Here is an 18880-nt window from a genome sequence, read left to right as displayed (position 1 = left end):
ACCACACCAGTGGTCTTTTGGATGTGGTCGATCATCAGAGAATAAGAGGGAGAGACTGCTTACTCACCACTTCTGATTTTAAAACAAACCCCACCCATAGAGTACAAAAGCAAGGAGCAGGGAATTAAAGAGAGAAAGGGATCCCAGCCATATTCTTCCATCCCTTTCCTGCAAGAACAGGCGGCTATATTTAGCGTTGCCAGATTCTATATTTAGAGCCTTAACTTTTTTTTAGACATTTATTACACTAAAGAGATTAAATAAAAGGGTGGTGGTTTTGGGGCAACACTTTTTGCTTTGACAGAGTTATACCTAAATTAGTGAATACACAATTAAAACATTCAAAAAGATGAACTTTCTGAACCAGAAGTTTACATTTAGTAGGAAACTGCTTTTTTTAACCACCTGAATTCAGTTCTGCTTTTTATCTTTTAGAGGAAGTCTAAAAGCAGAAAAATTAAAACTTTTTTTTTTAAGACAGAATCTTTCTAAAAGCTTAGGTTCTTGCAGTTTAGTTTATCATCTGACAAAAATAAAATTTTGAAAGGTAGTCAATGTTTTTTATAATAGTTTTTTTCTCTTGAAACAGAATTGTTAAAAAAAGAAATCATTAACATCTGCTTTATTTGATTTTCACTTTGGTAAGGGTACACATTTGGACTTTTAGACAAAGATGCTGTTAGAAAAAAAAATAAAGTGTATGAAAGTCAAGGGAAAACAAAAGAGTTGATTTAAAAAGTGCCTCATAAACTGGTGAATTTCATTTTAGTTGCTTGCAAAATTCACATTCTCATATAAATCAATATAAATATATGATTATACTTTTAAAGCTTTCCTGGAATTAACATCTTTCTTTCCTGTTTGTCAGTTCTATTGTAATTAACTTACACTCAACCCAATACAACACCTGCTCTTAATTTGAATTCTTTTTTTCTTTGTGTGCTAGCACCAAGAAATAGAAAAAACTGTCATCTTAATCCTTGTTTAAAAAAAAAATGCTGTACCATTAGCTTGCCAGTGTCACAGGGTTAATTTACTTAGCTGTTCAAAGCGGCTTTAGATCTTAATCTTCAGCTAACCAGGAAAAACAAGCCAAGTTGTCAGTCACTAGTAAACACTAAGGCACTGTGAACGCAGCACCAACTCCACCCTTCAATGTTCATTACACCACATGTGCCTTATTCTGAAACCACAAAACAACTTCACACAAATTACCACTCATAGCTAAAGCACAGAAGATATGAGATGACTCCCTTGTTTCACTTGGACACTTGTAAAAGTAATGAAGGATAAATTACATTCAAGTCCGAGTCATTATGCAGTCGCTCTCTGAGAGCCATGAGAAGAAGTCATTCAGTGAACTGATCAACACAGAAAACTCCTCAAGGCTAATGTTCTCCACGCTGTTTAGAAACCAAATAAGCACACAGAATAGCACACATGCTGGAAAATATTTTCACAAGAGTGCGGCAGAGCGTGAGCACACTGGCACTTTAGAGAAGGAGATCACATGTCCTGGTGACTTGCAAGACTATTTTGAAAGATAGAAGAAAAAAAATAATAAAGACCAACATTGTTTGGGTAAGTGAAATGAACTAAACAAGTTTCAACTGTATTAAGAAGGCAGAAACGCCCTCCATAAGTATAAATGCTGTGGGTTTACAGTTTCCAAGAGATACCAGGTTTGATGTGCCCTCTCTTTATGTTTCTTCATTTACACTCCTCTGGCAGCACCACCTCCTCTTCCCAACATTCTTTCCCCTCCCTCCACTGGACTGTCAGTGGGCTGAAATCACACCTGTACTCCTCACACGTCTCAGCACACGGGTGAAACATACGCAGGGTGAAACATGGTGAGGGAGCTTTGCTGAATCTCATTAGCCAAGCAGGTAGTCATTAACAGAATGACCTTTGGAAATAATTACCAGCCTTTCTCCCTCCATCCCTCTCTTCCTCCCTCCCTCCCTTCTCTTCTCACACTCTTCCATTGCTCTGTCACTTCTATCTCCCTCTCATTCAATACTTCGGTCTTACAGAGAACGGAGGGGGAAAAATGAGGTTAGGTGAGGAGTCAAGTCCCTGCTGCTGCTGTTTAAGATTACAGTGTGAGCTGAACTTTCAGATTAGGTTAATCCTTTGAAAATGGGATTGGCCAGTAGCCCTCCTCTGGAAGGTAGGCAGGCAGGACCCGTCAGTAGCGGGATCCATGTGCCATTCCATGTGATTCTTGAGCCAACAACACGCGAACATGCACTCCTGACTGAGGTCATTACAGCGCCGTTGGCTCTTCAAGGTTTGAGCCAATTGTCACCAAGCATGTTCACATGCAAGAACCCGTGCAGAGCCTACACTTGCCAAGCACTCCATGTCCCCGTGCAATAACCAAAACTGTATGTTAAAAACAACAAAAAAACCCTAAGTACACTATTCTCTCCAATCAGGTGATTTTCCGGGCAGCGAGAGGACACATCTCCCTACCCATTCACTTACCCTTTAAGCGTTTCTCAATTCTGCATTCTTTGTTTCCGCAGAAGGAAGAACAAGCACATTGTGGAGCAGGAATTTGGCAAAGCACAAGTGTGTTGTTGGATTTGGGGCCTTTGAATCACAGCATGAGCCAGCCAAACGTTGCTTAGGTTTGGGATAAAACTGCAATCATTGGGAGGAGAAAGAAAGGTCTCTTTTATGTGCTATTGCAATTTACAACTGCATAGCTGAATAATAAATCACCCAAAGTGACTCAAAGTGTTTGTTCTTAAGAAGGAATAAAATAAGGAGGAAAAAAAAGGAGAAATGAATTCATCCGCTTGTCATTTCCCAACACAGGCTGCCATTTTAGTACTGTTCTCATGTCCAGGAAAACAGTCTGGCAAGTGGGGAGTATAGGAAATCTATCTGCATGTTTGACTCTTTTATCTAGAGCCAGACTCGGGGTGTGTTGTGGACCTGCCAGGAGGACACACTTGGAGCCTCCATGGATATCTAGACATGAAGGATCTGCCTCTGTATTTGCTTTTATCAAACAAGTTAGGGTGAGATTAAATTTGTCTTTGAACATTTGTCATTAATGAAAAGATACTCCCCTTTTGTTTATGCAGGAGCTGATAACACAGCGTATTGCATTATTTCTAGCGTCACTAGAAGAATACGTCTCTTTGTCATTTTTCTTGTTTCATCCCCTCTACTGAGGTAAATATTATATCTGGTGTGTGGGACTATTGTAGAAGTGATGTTCCAGATGAAATGGTTTTCAAGTGAGTCATCAAGACCATTTTTAACTACTCTTCTCTACCTTTATCTTGCAATCCCCATTGGGGGGTCTTTCTCACATACATCTATTGAACCATTCATGGATTCAAAATAAGAAAAATAAAAACAAACTCGAGTGTTCAGTGAAAAAAAACAGATACAAAAAGGACTAGAAAGGGAGAAAAAAAAACGTCCAGCTTCTTGTAAACATGCTGCTGCAGGAGAGGCAGTGCAACACTCTCAACAACGTTAATTATCAACCAAAGACATGCTAATTACATAGAGTTTTATTGCTAATGTAGCAGGCCTCTACGCCAGCCGCCCACACTCTGGGCTCCGCTCCCCTACCTCTGCCTCTCCTCCCACTACACCTTCAGGCACAGCAGTAATAGAGGGAGAATGATGCATGCTTTTCAGTGTACTGATAAAGACAAGAGCCTCAACAAAATTCAACATAAGAAAGAACAAATATTAGATGTCACTTTAAATTCTATAGATAAACCTCAGTTTTAGCTACAAGCTTTGATGTAATCTCGTAGTCTAAACTACCCCCCCATGTTCTCACACCTGTCCCCCCATCTCTCTCCTATACAAGCTAAACGTGCAAGTCCCAGCCCTGCGGCCATTCCCCTTAGAACGCCGCAGCTCAGGCTGAAGTCCTCTTTGGATCGATTTCTCCTGCAGTGAGTTGCTCAGAGAGCCTCGCTCCTCTAGGGATCAAACTGTAGGCAGTGCTCCACAGCCCCCCCCCCCCCCCCCAGACTCTTTCAAATCTTTCTCCTGACATAGCTGTTTACACGTTAGCCATCCTATGCCGTCTAATGGAGACAGTTCAAAAAGAGCTTCAGCGGAGGAACCACTTGCTGAAATATGTGTCAACTCTCTTCATAGGTTCAGCTGGAGCAACATAATGCACTGACCACAGAGGGTCTGAAAGGCACCAGCACTTACTGGTACACAACCCATAAAAGTGGTCCACCTTCCATTTGATGGCTTAGATGATAAAGTGATCCTCTTCTTTCTAAATAAACTGTAGTTCATTTTCAAGCCACTCCGGGACACAGGGGCCACATATATAGGGGCCTATAGCAAACGACACTTGATGCTTGACTCTTAAAAGTACATTTTGCACCACCACAGTTGAGGTTTTTCTAGATTGTGTCTGTTTTCACTTTTTAAAACTAAGACAACAAAAGCATTAACCATGGTCAAAAATTATTGTTCCAACAGCAGCTCCAAAAAATATTTATTGTTGAAGAATAGAGCAGGATAGCAGGGGATAAATGTAGTTGTTCTCTGTGCCGTCGGAAATAAAGCCCTTTTTTAGTTCACTTAGTGTTCCATCAACTAGGTTAGTCATCTGTTGAGTGCTATATATTTGCTAATATATGGACTACATGAACACACTTCACATTTGACAGCTCCAAATGGAGATGCCTTCAACAGTATGAAACAGAGATCAGCAAACCACTTGTGGGGTTATGGTATGATAAAATTCATTTATCAACACTTTTTAAACCTCTCTGAAATACCAGGAGGAAAGAAATCATACCATATAATACGTATTATTTTTAAAGAATTAGTCTACGAATGATTATTGCCATCGGATCCGCGCCCTGTTGGGAGAAAAAGACAAACATCCAGCCACATTTTATTTAAACAGTTATTTTTTAATGCCAGGAACAAAGTTAATGGTTTCTGTGAATGTCAAACCTGAAATGTAATTAATTTACTTTACTGTTTATAGTATAAATACTAAAAAGGGTATCTGGAATTAATAAAATGTGTAATTTATGCAGAAAATATGTTTTCTTTATTGAAGGTAAAACTAAAATAAAAAGTTCTTGGTCAGTTCTTTCAGTGGGAAACCTAAATGGCAATCCAAAAAGATGAAAGAAAATTAAACTTAAACTTAAAATAATTTTGTGTATGTGTTGTCACCATTTCAATGATCTCTCTGCATTATAGAATTCAAAATTTAAAAATGTGATATTTTCATGACATCACTTGTATATGTGAAGGTTTAGGAGGAGAGAGATTTAAGTGAAACCCACTGCCTGTCACAGCCCCAAAGTGCTTAATAACAGGTCGAAAGCCCAAAGCTTTAGACGGGCGCGAGCGTCATTTCCTGCTTTCTCTACCTGCTTGATGTCTGGACTGATGCCGCTGTTTTAAATCGGTTTGAGCCACACCAGTGACATGTGCCCAAAGCAGGTCAGATCAGCACCCCCCTCTTGGAAGCACATCAATGATGACAAGAGACCAATGCCAGGGGGTGGTGATTACATGCCACAGCGGGCAGTCTGAAAGGGCAGGATCAATGCTAGTCTACCCCTTTTGTGTTGAAATGAAATAAAAAGTGGTAGTTTTAAGAAACACGTTTTCTTAAATATGGCAACATACTGTGATTCTTAAAATACTTTCTTTTAAAGTGATTGATATTCCTACTGAACCCTTAGGGAGCACTGACAAGCTATGGGAGCAATTATCTCTTGTACTGTGTTAGGTGTGAAGACTAAAAGAGAGAAGTTAGGGTTGCTGAATGAGTCACAAACACGGTAACCATCTGTCTACTTGTGCGTTTGCATAAACATGCTCCTCTTGGCCCCGTGTGTGTGTGTGTGTGCGCATGTGTGTGCCGACTGTGAGTTGCCTGTAGCTTACCTCCACAATATCAGAGTTGGTTCTGCTCTCATGGGGCTCGTTGTACTCGGTGTATTTAAGCAGGACCTTGTCCATGTCTGTGCTGGCGTACTGGAACAGCTTGTTGGTGCTGTTGAAGATGATCAGGGCAATCTCACAGTCACACAGCACACTCAGCTCATACGCCTTCTTCATCAGGCCAAACTTTCGCTTCGTAAATGTCACCTGAGTGAGACAAGAGATGAATAAACAAAATTAGAACACCATGGCGAGCTGTGGCCAGATGAACACATAGCCTTTCTCCAAAAACTCATTAGTGAGAACACATTTTTAGCCATAAAAAAGCTATTCTATGTCACAGTGCCACATAAAAAACAAATTCAATACTTTGTCTTAAGTAAAGAAAAAACGAAAAAAAACAGGGTAATGAAAACAATTGTCATTTAGAATTATGCAGCTGAAGTTGTCGGTTCTTTTTAAATGAAAGTGAAGTGTGGTGATAGTTCAACACCCGCCAGACTGTTACACTCTATCCACTACATGAAGGTTAAAAAAAAAGAAGCTGGGTTTGCATTTAGGGAACTGAAAATACTCTGTGTCAGTCAGATAACGGTAAAGAAGATCCCTTGTTGCTTGTGCATCAAAGTCAACAGAAGCTCATCGCAGCTCATATCAGGTCAAAGTCACCCAATCTTCTGGCCTTATATTTGCACAACGGAAAAGCACAGAAAACTACCAACCAAGGAAAATAAAAGATGACTTTTATGATTGTGTAACAAAAAAAAAAAATTACACTCCGACAACAATAGTATTTTAATTTATTATGGATTCTTTTTTTTTTCCAGTTTATCCGTCTGTGTGTGTTGGTAAAGGCAATTACATTTGTGCATGTGAGAGGCTTTAGATCAGAACCCTCAACTACAGAGGGATACAAGTGCCCACACTGTCAAAATAGAACAGTCCCTATTCCTTTATTGTGTGGATCAAAACTCCAAGCTGTGGAAGTGGTTTTCTTTACTGAAGCATGTGCTCCTTAGTTACACGAGAAAAAGAGATGTGCCTCTTTGAGCAGCACGTTGTTACTGGAATTCCTTTTATTTTGCTTCTGCAGCTTTATGTGAAAATTACACTTTTCAAAGCTTTCTTTGCAGAGGAAACACTTCCAGGGCCGTGCCCAGCTGGTAGCTAACCATCTCCGCTTGTTAAATTCTGCAAACATTCATATTCTCAACAGATAGCGTCTATACAATATAAAAAAAAGTAAATGAAGAGTAAACAAAGCTTGAGTAAGCATAAAGACCTGAAAACAGCAATAGAAAATCTCTGTGTGGGGTTGATTGGGGGTAATGAATGGGCAATAAAAGTTATAAATAATGCGCTGTCCTTCATATTTTCCTTTCATAACTTCAAAATAAGATAGGCTTGAACCATCATTGACAGTTTTACATTTCTTGAAATCATATCTGCCAGGATGCACCAAGAAATTCAATAGCAGATTCTCCCTTGCATTCATTCGTCTTTTTTTCTCTCTCTCTCTCTCTTAGCTGAAGGAGGGTGAAACTTCTCATGAAATGCCATATCTTGGACTCCTTCCCCCACAAAACAATGTTTCAAGTGATGTCACCAAGTTGTGCCAAGCTATATGTCAGACAACTACTGAAACCAGAGACGCAGACGATGCTCTGACACTTGACGAACTTTTATGCGTAAAATCCGATGCTGCGGCTCAGGACACACAACTAAATATTATGCTGTAATAGAAAATATATAAAAAGAAAAAAGTACAGATTTCAATGTCATTTTTTGAAAATTAAATAATCATAATGAATGCACTTTGGCATAAGTCAACCAAAATTGAGACTGGAGGTCCCTAAAGGGTTCTGGGTGCTTAACATTAGTCTGGTTGCAGTGCAGATCATGCAAGATCCGGTCAATAAGACAGCAGGACTGCAGAACCTAAGGTCACAACTGACTATTGAGCAGCAGGACATACAGAGTGTTGTCTTCCCCTGATATTTTTCCGGCAAGGGGGCACAAGGGACAGACACAGGACACAGCTAGCAACCATCCTGGCTCTTATCTATAATCACTCTTTCACTCAGCTGCTCATTAAAATTTCAAATTGTAGCATGCACCATCAAATAGCTTTAAACTGCAGACAAAAACATCAACTTAACAACAGAAGCTTAAGCACACTGGTGTAACAAGTAACAATGCAATAATTATTCCATTCCTCTCTTTTTGATTTTTTTTGCCAAAAAGAACAAAAGCCTGTCAAAGTCATTCTGAGCCTCACACCTTATTTGTAGAACCGTGCACATGGTTTTCCCCACATATTTAAAATCACGCATACTGACTTTAGCAGCACCACAGAAAAGAGAATGAGTGTGAATATCAGAAGCCTGAACTGACCAAACAATAACACCTACATAAATATCACACCACATTTACTCCCATATCTCAACCTGACACCTACAACCTGCTACCACTAAAACATGTACAATTCAACAACACGGACATACATCCTAAAACACACAAGCATGAGTGCAGTGCATGCTCACTAGACTCACACACACACACACACACCTGAAGGATAGTTGGGTTGTTTTAGAGTGATGCAAAGACGTCAAACACAGGTTTAATCACATTGTGTGGGATGTGAAAATTTGTACCTCATCACACCTGTGATATTTCAGTTTAAGGTTCCGTTGTCTCCGCCCGCTGATACTGTAGACTCTACAGTGTAGAGGCTTAATAGCATCATGCAATATCATCATATGACTTTTAAACTGCCAACATTAAGATTTTAACTGCTGGACTTTTCTAAGGAAGCTAAAATGACTAACTTGTTCCACATACAAACTAAAAGTTTGTTTCTGTCTGTTATTGTGGGTGATGAATTAGAGGGCAGTGGATTAAATGAAACATTTCAAAGTTTTAAGTCTAATCAGTTTTAGAAATGCAAACGTTTGTGACAAGTATAATCCAAAAAAATATATTTTTCATAAAAACCAGTCTAGAATAGAGAATTTTTTATAACTTTTTAAAAGCCAGTATTATTAACTATTTTAGTTTTTCAAATACCGGTAATATGTTTCAGTTAAATATGTTAAAAATTAAGAGTGACAATATATATTTTTGTTTTTCACTGCCTCCACTTGTTAGATTAATCATAATGCCCACTACATTATAGAATTGACAGATTTGTTTTAAATTAAAATGTTTTAAACACTATTTTATTAAATTCACAAAATCAAACTCTGCAAGAGATATAGATAGTGTCAGTTATGATATGTTGGGTGTTTTGGTACGTTTTTGTTCACAATAATGCCAGTTTAGGATGTAAAAATATTGACATGAGTGTTTAGGAAAAAAACAACGTATTAACCCACTGTCTTAAATTTTATGGACATATTTTAAAATATGCTATAACTGTTTTGTAAAATAATTAATCAACAATATATTTTGCATTGTTTTAATACTGTAATGTGCAATTAAAAATGAATTACAATAGATGATTTTATTCACACCATAATGTTTTAAAAATTGAAAAGTGTTTTTGAGATTTTATAGAAATGTAATTTCCTTCTACTTGCTCTGGTGGAATGATAATTCACTACAGAAAACATGAATGAAAGTTTGGATCATGCTAATGAGATAGGACCTCAGAAATCCATGTATCAAATATGATACCAATGGTTATATAGGGCTTGAAAAAATAAGGTTACTTTCTTTTTTTATTTACTGGAAAGCTTTTTAAAATATCGACAGCAGTCGATTTGTGTTTAAAGTTTGCAATGTTTTGTGAAACATGCCAAGACATCCTGACAGTTTCTGTATTTGCGTTCTCTTCTCTGGCAGTTGACTAAAACTGCTCTGAGTTTTCAAAGGCAGCCTTAAAGCAGAGTGATCATGCACTGCAGACACATAACAACACAACTTATTTGTTCACTCCTCCTCCACAAACTCTTCCCAAGAGAGAATTAGACACATCACAACACAGTCGCAAATGTCTTCAAATCTTCACTTGTGCATTATCTTCTTCTCCGTTGTCAACCTGTTTGTTTTCTATCTGTTTTAGGTTCCTTTCTAGGCTTTGTAAATTTGAGTGTGTATGTGATGCACTCAAAATGACCACTTATAATGACTATGAAATAGTCTCTACTTGAATGTTATTAACTTTTTAATTTAAGGGATTTTTTGACTTGACAAAAAAGAAGAACATTAAAAAAAACAGAGAGAAGGAGGGATAGAGGTGAATTCCCTGAAATAAGGCTGAAAGAAAGATGGGAGGAAAGAGGAGGAAAAAACGAGGGGGCGGGCGCGCAGGAAGCACATTTGTATGCATTTCCTCTCATAACAGGAAGAGGCCAGTGGCTTCCCCTTCACAATGGCTTCGCTTCTGCTTCCCACCTCCTGCCTGCTTCCCTGGGGGAGGAGGAGCAGAGGGAAGAGGAGTGGAGAGACAGGCAATGAAAACTGCTGGTTGGTGAACCAAGCATGGCCATGTAAAGACACACACACAAACACACACATGGTTGTCAGTCACATACGAAGCGCCACGATTTGTCATGAAACAAACACTTATCCCATTGTCAGAGCCAAGCAGGAAGGCATGGCTTCACCTAGAAGAAATACTAGGAGACCTTTGACTGAACTTTGCCTTGAAGCCAAAGAAGCTGCTAAAAGCAACCTAAGATTCCTTCCAAGTGGTGACAAAATTATGTTTGGTTAGGAACCTGTATGGTACCCCCACTTTTGGATGCGCCTGTAAACAATCCGGTAACAGTAGCTGTAACCAGAGGAGATGGAAATTGTCAGTAAAGTACTCCAAAATCTTTCACATTTATTTTCAAATTTTGTTAACTCCTGCAGTTTTCTTCATTTAAATAAAATAATCTTGTTCCAAACCAACTGCTTTATTTGTGTAACTTTGTGGTACAGTAGACAAAAACCGAAGACTAAAAAGAAGGAAGTGCAAAACAGCAGTCTAAACTATGGTCTGAAGACGGATTTGAAGCTTGAGGTTGGGTGTCTTAAACTTTCCCAATTCTTGCTTCGTGTGGCCCGAGATTTTTTATAAACGAGAACAATATAAAATTGCTTTCTGTTTGATCTGTATGCATCCGACAGTTATGGTAAAGGGTCAGGCTGTGATTGAAATTGGCATTTAGGAAATAAAATGTATAAAAACTAGATAAAATCTAGATTTCTTTCTCTGTGGAGGTGTATCACTTTAGGCAACTTCTCATTATTATGTTCATTTAGTTTAAAGGCTTACTTACAATAAAAATTACAATTTAATTCTGACAGCTTTCTGTCAGCTTAGATTTTCTTTCCAGAACTACTGATTACATTTGAGCGCAGCTAGAAAATACCTACACTTCCTCCATATGTTACTGTTTGTGCAAAAAAAGCCACACATAAAATTGGATGAATATAGAAAGTGGATGTTGCAATGGAAGGGCCCATGTTAGTGGTCAGAAGGACAAAATTAACTTTTCTGTCATTTAAATATGGGGAACCAACTGATGGTGTGGCACAAAGTTACACGCTTCAGACACAAGGTTTGCAAAAAGTTTTTCTATTTTGTTTTTTGCAAAACCAACAAAAAAACTTTTTTTTTTATAATTTTAGAAATTTTTTTTAACAAGGGTTGAAAGTTTTTATGGTTGAGCTGAAGTCACACTCACAATTCCCATACGGAATCAGAGCTAATACAAAAAAAATATTATTATTATTTTTTTAAATACATCTTTTTAGTCAGTGCTTTATAAAAGTATTTAAAATGTAGGCATAACTACAGTGGTCATAGACGAACTTGCCATTTGAAAACTGAAGAGTGTAAAGAAAAAGAAAACGACAGAAACTCAAAAAGCCGACTGCATGAAAACAAAAGACAAAAGTAAAAAAAAAAAAAAAACTAGGCAAATGAATGAAAAAAAAGTGGGGAGAAGGTGAGAGCTTACTAAAAGCCCTTTTCAGGTGAGGTCTCGCAATACTGAACATATGATAGAGCGGAGCATCACTCGCTGTGGTAGGAAAAGATGGTAGAAGGTGGGAAACAGGGAATTAGAAGGGGGGTTCAGGGGTGAGGAGCTACCCTGTGGGCCTCATTATTTTCCTGCTGTTAATTTTGCTCACACATTTTCTCACCCCGGTGCTGTTGATTGGAGGGAAATAATGCTCTGCAGTGGAAGCAGAAAGACCATGCGTTTCAGCTTCTGAGCTGCAGTTTAACACTGTTTGCATGAAAGAGCAAACTCGTATGAGGAGACACTTAAAATCATTCAATTTAGTGTAGCCCACATGTGAGTTTGGGTTGCTGCATTCTGTGGGAGCTGGGAAATAGTATTATTTTACTTCCCGTTGCTGACCCGATCCATGTTTAACCTTTGACCCTGGGTCTCCTCCCTGAGGTGCTCCACACAAGAACACATATTCACACAAGCAAGTCCTCTCAAATTATGCCCACAGAGTGTCCTGGCTGAAGAGGTAACACTAATTAGAGCCAATAGCAGTAAATTAGTCAATTCCCAAGACAGCTTCTGCAGAGATGCAGAACTTTTAAAAGTCAACCTGGAAGCAGATGCCCAAGCTTGTAAATGCTGCAAAAACAAAAGCATTAAATGCGTCGTTTTGAACATGTATCATCTGCTATCGTCCAGGTTTAGTCCAACGTTTATGCGCAGGTTTTAACTGTAGGTGTGAGTCTGCTTAGCCTTGTGCGCGCTGGATCAAAAGTGTTCTTTTCTGTGCACAGACTGTGAGTTTATGGCACAGGGGGTTCTTTCATGTGCCCGAGGCTGGGAGAGGGTACGAGTGGTAGGGCGGCTCCGAGCCAAGGTTCACACACTGCTGCCCACTGTCCAGAGCTCCGGGCAGCCAGTCAACGCCAGGGAGGCCTGGCCCTTCTGCCACTGCTCTAGGGAAGTGTTTCAGGGCCTCGGGGTGGCAGGCGAAAGTGGCCGCCCAGAGAGAGTCAGGCCCCGTGCCCAGTATGACGCTTCTACAGCAGGGAGCCGCAGGCATGTGGAGGCAGCATTGCCCCCATAGGAGGCAAGGTAGCGCTGACAGCTACACAGAGTGGTGCCACTCTAAAGACAGCTGCTGGGTGGAGAGTGCGCGGGACAAGAGAACACTGTGGTATATATTTTGAAGTAAGATTTAAATGTTGGGACTTCTTTGAAAACTCTGCAAGAGGTCTCATCTGTGAATTTATCCATCTAAATAAATCATAAAAATAAACTTTAGAAGGGGGAAGGCCACACAGGAGGTTAAAGTGGACAGCAAATGCTTTTGCACATTTTTTTATTCATAAGTTTTTTCCCCCCGGTTCCGGGTTACAGCACGGATGCGTGTGGCTCACGGTGGCTAAATAACTATCTTCAAGTGACTTAAAAGTTGATTTTCTCCAAAAAAAGAGAGCTGACCATGACTACGAAGACTTTTACATAATAATTTAAGTAATTCATCTTTGTCATGTACTTCATTGATATTTCAGGATTCTTAATTCTGTTTGATAAAAGCTAGGAACCGGATAATGATAAATCATATAATAAAATGGTTACGGTAGAACAGGGGCGGGATTACATGAGTTCACTTCCTTCCAGCCCCGTTCAAGCAATATTTATTAATATGTCTAATTATCCTAAGTTTGATATGTCATTGCATGAACGTATAACTGATGATTGTATTGTTTTTGTGTATTATTCTTATTTGATTGGCTTGAAACAAACCATTTCAAATCAAATCAAAGTCAAAACATTGACATTTAAAGTTTGCTGAAAATGGGATACTTTTTAAAGCAACACTGTGCAGAGTCCTCTCGTGTTCACTTGGCCTTAGCTCAGGAGCATTTCCTCAAAAAGGAAGTGAAAATATGCAAAACCAGAGCTTCTGTTTTTGTCTTTTTCCACAAAAAAGAAAAAAAAAGCGTGTCTTGTGATGTCTGCCTCTTGGAAACATGGTGATGTAATGTGTTGGGCTTATTGACAGGGAACACCTGCCTCAGGTTATTCCCACATGTCTTACTAAAAATTAAAAAAATGAACAAGTTATCTATTATTTGAAAGTTTAAAGCAACAGAATCCTCTTCTAAATCGATTTTCCTTTCTACGAACCATTTCTCTCTGCTCAGTTTCATCCTCCCCTCTGTATATCCCTGATATCTCAAGCATTGATTCACCTCAGGTGTCCTTCCTGTTTCCCGCTTTCCCTCCTTATCCCAAGGAGTCAGAGTGCCTGGTGCAGCTCGCAGCACAAGACCAAGGTGGAATGAGGAGAAAGAGAGGTGGAAGAGGGGCTGAGATAACAGAGAGGAGTAAGAGTGGGTGCTGCTGCAACATGATAGTTTTATTTCTTGTGTCAAACTCTGTGACCTCCTCATTGCTCTTCCGTGTGTCTGCTTGTGTTTTGCCACAACAAAAAGAGTTTAGAATGTTAGCACACGCTGCCTCAAATTGTCTGTGTTTTTAAAAAACTTGTTTTTCGATCTCTATTCCTCTTTGGGTACTCTGTCTGAGAAACTAAAGTTAGCAAAAAAGCAAGAAGGAAAATGACAGCTTTGTAATATATTAAGCCCACCCATGCAAAACTTGTTCAGCTACTTTACCCAGTTAGTTAATTCAGCTGTCAGTTAGGTTCAGCGATGATAACGTAAAAAATACAAAAGTTTTGTTTACTGTTTTCAGTGAAGATGTCTCAAAGGCACTGAAGCTGGTATGTGGTTAACCTATTATCCAAGACTTTGTTAACAGAGTATAGATCCAACCATGCTGCCAGGAAGCTAAAAAGTGTCGGTGATCAGCCGTGCCACAGGAAGTGATCGATTGTGGGTCTCAGGGCAGCAAAAAAGCTCTGTCTCTATCTATTTCCTGTCACTTGGGGTACGATCGGCTCTCACTGTCTACTATTAATTATGTCTCCCACAAGTAATACCAGCTGTTGTTAGATGGTCTATTTTAAATTTATTTTATAAAAACTGTTTTTTTCAGTTTGTCTTATTAAGAAAATTATTAAAAAGAAAAAAAGAAAGAACATGTTTCTTTTCTGGGTTACTTTAAACTATTCTGTCTGTGTTTGGTTGTTTGTTTTTATGTTTCTCCACCCTGCATTCATGTTGCTGCCACCCTCCTCCTGGTAGTATTCCATTGGAATGGCTAAACTGGGTGGCATGACTTAAGGGCCTGTGGCTGTGTGGAAGAGTACCTCAGCTCTGTGCAGGTACACCCAAAACAATTTGCAGTAATTGAGACTGTATCCTAAAAAGGACAGATGTTTTCAGAACACCCATGTGGAATATGATCTGGATGCCCTCACGCTGGTTTGTCAGATTCTGACTGATCATTTTAAGTCAGTTAAACTGCCTCCACCAGAAGCAATAACTGTACTTTCCCAGCAAGCACTGCACAATCTCCCATAAGACGCTTATGGTTGAGGGCCATGTGGGGTGTTTCTCCTTTCTCCCTCATCCACTCCTTTTGTCCCCCATTCTCATACACATTCATCCTCCCATCCCCAAGGGACTCACCTGTCTGTTGCGTTCATCCATAATCCGTGTGATCTGAATCTTTTTCCTCCCCATCGTCCCCGTCTTTTTCTTTCTCTCTGCTTTCTAAAGAACTTTCTTCTCTCTCTTCTTTCTTCCTCTTGTCTCTTCTTTCCTTTCACTTTTCACTTCCTTTTAGTTGTCTCTCTTCTGCTTTGTATTTGCTCCAATCAGCTCAAAGATTCCAGCATCTGTACCTGCAAGAGAGGGAAAGAGAAGGGATGGGTAGAGGAGAACAGAATAAGCGTTAAAAAAAAAGGAAGTACGGCAAAATGCTGAGAGGAAAAAAATACAATAAAGTGGCATCATGGCAGCCACAAGGGAGGGTGAAGAAAGACAAAGAATCTGTCAACAATGTTGTGAGAATCCCTGTATTTTTTCCCGTCGATATCATGCAAATCATTTCTTGCACTTTTTTTTTCCCAGACACAGAGTATGAGAGGAGACAGCGCTGTCAGGATGTTGCCTCTTTCACAGAGAATTTGACAGTGTTTTGGATGTGCCGCTAACTTAAATGCTCTAATCACTGACTCTGTAACATTATCTCTGTACTGAGAAATACATTTTGTTTCCTCCCATGCAACTGCATGGTATTGTCAGGGAAACTGCCTGGCACAACTTTTCTGTGCTCTATCTGTGGCCCGTCTCCAGAATGGCAGATGTGAAGGAACACAGGTAAAAAAAAAAACAAAAAAAATAAACATTGGAGTTATTCTTTTTAGGTTTTAGCAACAAATATCTAAAAGGATAACATGGGAAAAGTGATTATTATGTGACACAGTAAAAGGATATTTTTTAAAGACATCAATGATAGAAAGATTTTAATTCAGCAGGAGTCTCTGTATGTCAGTGGAAGCATTTAATGGCTTGAGCTTGAGTGCAAAAAGTTGCACGAACTTGTGCATTTCAGATTAGAGGCCACGCGCTTATGGCCTGGACTCCAAAAGTGAGGAGGGGAGAGCTGCTCTAAAAATTATGAGTGACTGTGAGTCCATGGAGCCATGCACATATGTGTGTGTGCGCACATGTGTGTGCTCTCATGGCGAGGCTGGCTAAGGCAGAGCTCCAGTGCATCTCTCAAGAGTTCTAAAGTAGGCCAACCCAATCTATCTCAGGGAGGAGCAGTAGAACTGTTGTTGTGTTTTCTTTTGACAGTAGAGGTGATAACGTCCCTCGTTATGCAAATGAGCATCCCATTATTTAAGCTCAGTGCAATGCAGGGGAGCTGTCAGTGCCGTCACATGAAAAAAAAAAAATAAAAAAAGAAGGAAAAAAAACTCCATCTATCCTGCCTTTTTTCTCTACTTTCCCCTTCTTCTTTCCTCTCTCCTTTCTGAACCAGATACCCGGCACCTGGCAGCACAAGCATCAGACATTGATGTGGAAGACGACACCGCTTCACCAAAAGACATGTCAGTCTCAGTCTCCCTCTCCATCACTCTCTGTCTCTTTTCTCAAACACCCTTGCTCTTTTCCTCACTCTCTCGTATTCTCTCCTTCTCCACACATACCTGCACATTATAATGCACTTCCTCACCCCCATTTTTTCCCTCCCCTAACCTGAATCCATGTATTTATTGGGTAACATGCATGAGGAAGCATAAGAAAGAGCTAAACCCCTGAGGTGAGTGCAGCACATTGCAATGCACTTGACCTTTTTGCGCTAGATAGTAGGACATTGATAATGAAAGCTTGTAATAGAGACATCTAGGGATACTGTTGCTCTTAGTGACAGAGCTTGTGGCAACAGCACATGACTGCAGATCTTTCAAAGTGTGATTCTTTGCTGTGCCACAATTATGAAATAGTCCATTTGTAGCCACATTATTATATTTTCTAAGGAGGGCCAACAACACATCAATTATTGTGGGTTTTTTTTCTTTCCAAAAAAAAAAAAGTGCCTGTCCAAAAACTTCCATCACATGAAAGCTGAAAACAATGCAGGACAATACTTAAAATAATGGTGAAATGGAAGACAAAAACACTTCCTGAGATGATGGTTTGGAATACACCCACTTATGGAAGAACTGGGATGCGAACACAAATGCATCGTTTGGCAGCTGGGACAGCAACCAGACTTCACCAGTGATAATAAGATCTAAAATAACTCTGTGGTAGCTCTGACGAGGCAATCCAAAACATTTTAGCATTGCTCTGTGTAAACACACCCATCCTTAGAAAGAAAAACAAAGAGCTGCCCTCTAGAACAAAAAAAAAGAAATAAGGATGTTGTCAGACAAACTGGGATTACAAGCCAACACTAAGGCGCTTGGCACAAGACAGGCAGACAAGGATATCAATCAAGCCAGCGCACCTCAATCACAAGCTGACAGCATCATCCCCTCCCAGTCTTTGTACTTAACATTACCCGGCCCGGGCAGCGCTCCAAAGAAGGAGGCGTTACCTCCATGATCCCTGCCTCCTGGCCTCCACCTCCTTCTGAGTCCACCCGCAGCTCACTAAGCAGGGCTGAAGCTCTCAATGTCAGCACCCGCTAGGGCAACACCTTAGGCCTTACGTAACGTTAACACTAAGATTAAGCTTGTGTCCTGAACATTTAATCCCTGATTCTGGCTCTCAGCTCCAGCCAACACTGCCTGAGGTGAGGTTTTGCTGCCACTTAGCCCCGTGGTGTGCCCTCCCAAGCACACTCAGCTCCCCCATCCCTTTTCATCCCTGTTTCCTCTGCCTCCTCCTACACACATAGACATGCCCCCCCCTTTCTTTTGTCACCAACCCCCCGCCTTTCCTCACACCCGCCCCCGTCCCATATGAGAGCCAGCTCCTGGTTAAGAAGTGAGTGCCCACCTCCTCATTGGGCACCTTTCCCTTTCCTTGCCTTGTGGTGGATGGAGCATCATTTAACTTAACAGATCAAAAAATCCAATTTAGCCTCACGGCACCAAGATGGAAAACCAGAGGGAACAACAGGAATCAAACAAGAAGTTCTAACTGAACTTGGTCAAGCGTCACACCTCTGCACTCTTGATTTGACTGTTGTGCAGATCAGATACCTGAGTTTCAGGAAAGCAGGAAGAGAAAAAGAAAAACCTCCAATATCTGTACAAAAACAAGGCACTTTTGAAAGCTTTTCAATCAAATAAATGTAAAAGAATACTGCAATAACATGGGCTAGCTAAAAACAATGAGGAGGTTGGCATGGACAGTTGCTTGGGTCAGAGATGGATGGAAGAAAAACACTTGCTCTCCTGCTTGTATTTCATCTTTGAGTTTTAAGCTAAAGAGGTGACACTGAAAGAGGAAAAGAGTGGTGGAAAAAAAAAAGTTAAAAAAAAAATTTGAATGAGGAAAGGGAAATGGAGTGAAGCATAAAGAGGGATCCTCTGAACAAGCACCATGCCTCTCCAGGGGGAGGGGAAGAGCTGTACCCACGACCCTCCCATCTGTTAAGCAGACGGATGGAGAGAGCGGGAGAGA

General features: G+C 40.1%; 1 protein-coding gene across 37 annotated transcripts in view; it reads right to left on the bottom strand.

Annotated features, from left to right (window-relative positions):
• The window catches only part of mef2cb (myocyte enhancer factor 2cb), a 65777-nt gene that overhangs the window by 19213 nt on the left and 27684 nt on the right, over positions 1 to 18880 (bottom strand). For all 37 annotated transcript variants that reach the window (XM_078952225.1, XM_078952237.1, XM_078952251.1 and 34 more), the window contains 2 exons: positions 15425 to 15639; positions 5914 to 6117 (listed from right to left, as the gene is read on the bottom strand). In XM_078952225.1, the coding sequence (XP_078808351.1) occupies positions 5914 to 6117; positions 15425 to 15478 (258 nt within the window). In that variant the 5' untranslated portion in view covers positions 15479 to 15639. The remainder of the gene's footprint in view (positions 1 to 5913; positions 6118 to 15424; positions 15640 to 18880) is intronic.

The sequence above is a fragment of the Oryzias latipes genome, chromosome 9, assembly GCF_053564925.1.
Source record: "Oryzias latipes strain Hd-rR chromosome 9, Olatipes_Hd-rR_3.1".
NCBI classification, from domain to species: Eukaryota; Metazoa; Chordata; class Actinopteri; order Beloniformes; family Adrianichthyidae; genus Oryzias; species Oryzias latipes.
This window is presented reverse-complemented; position numbering and strand designations above follow the sequence as displayed.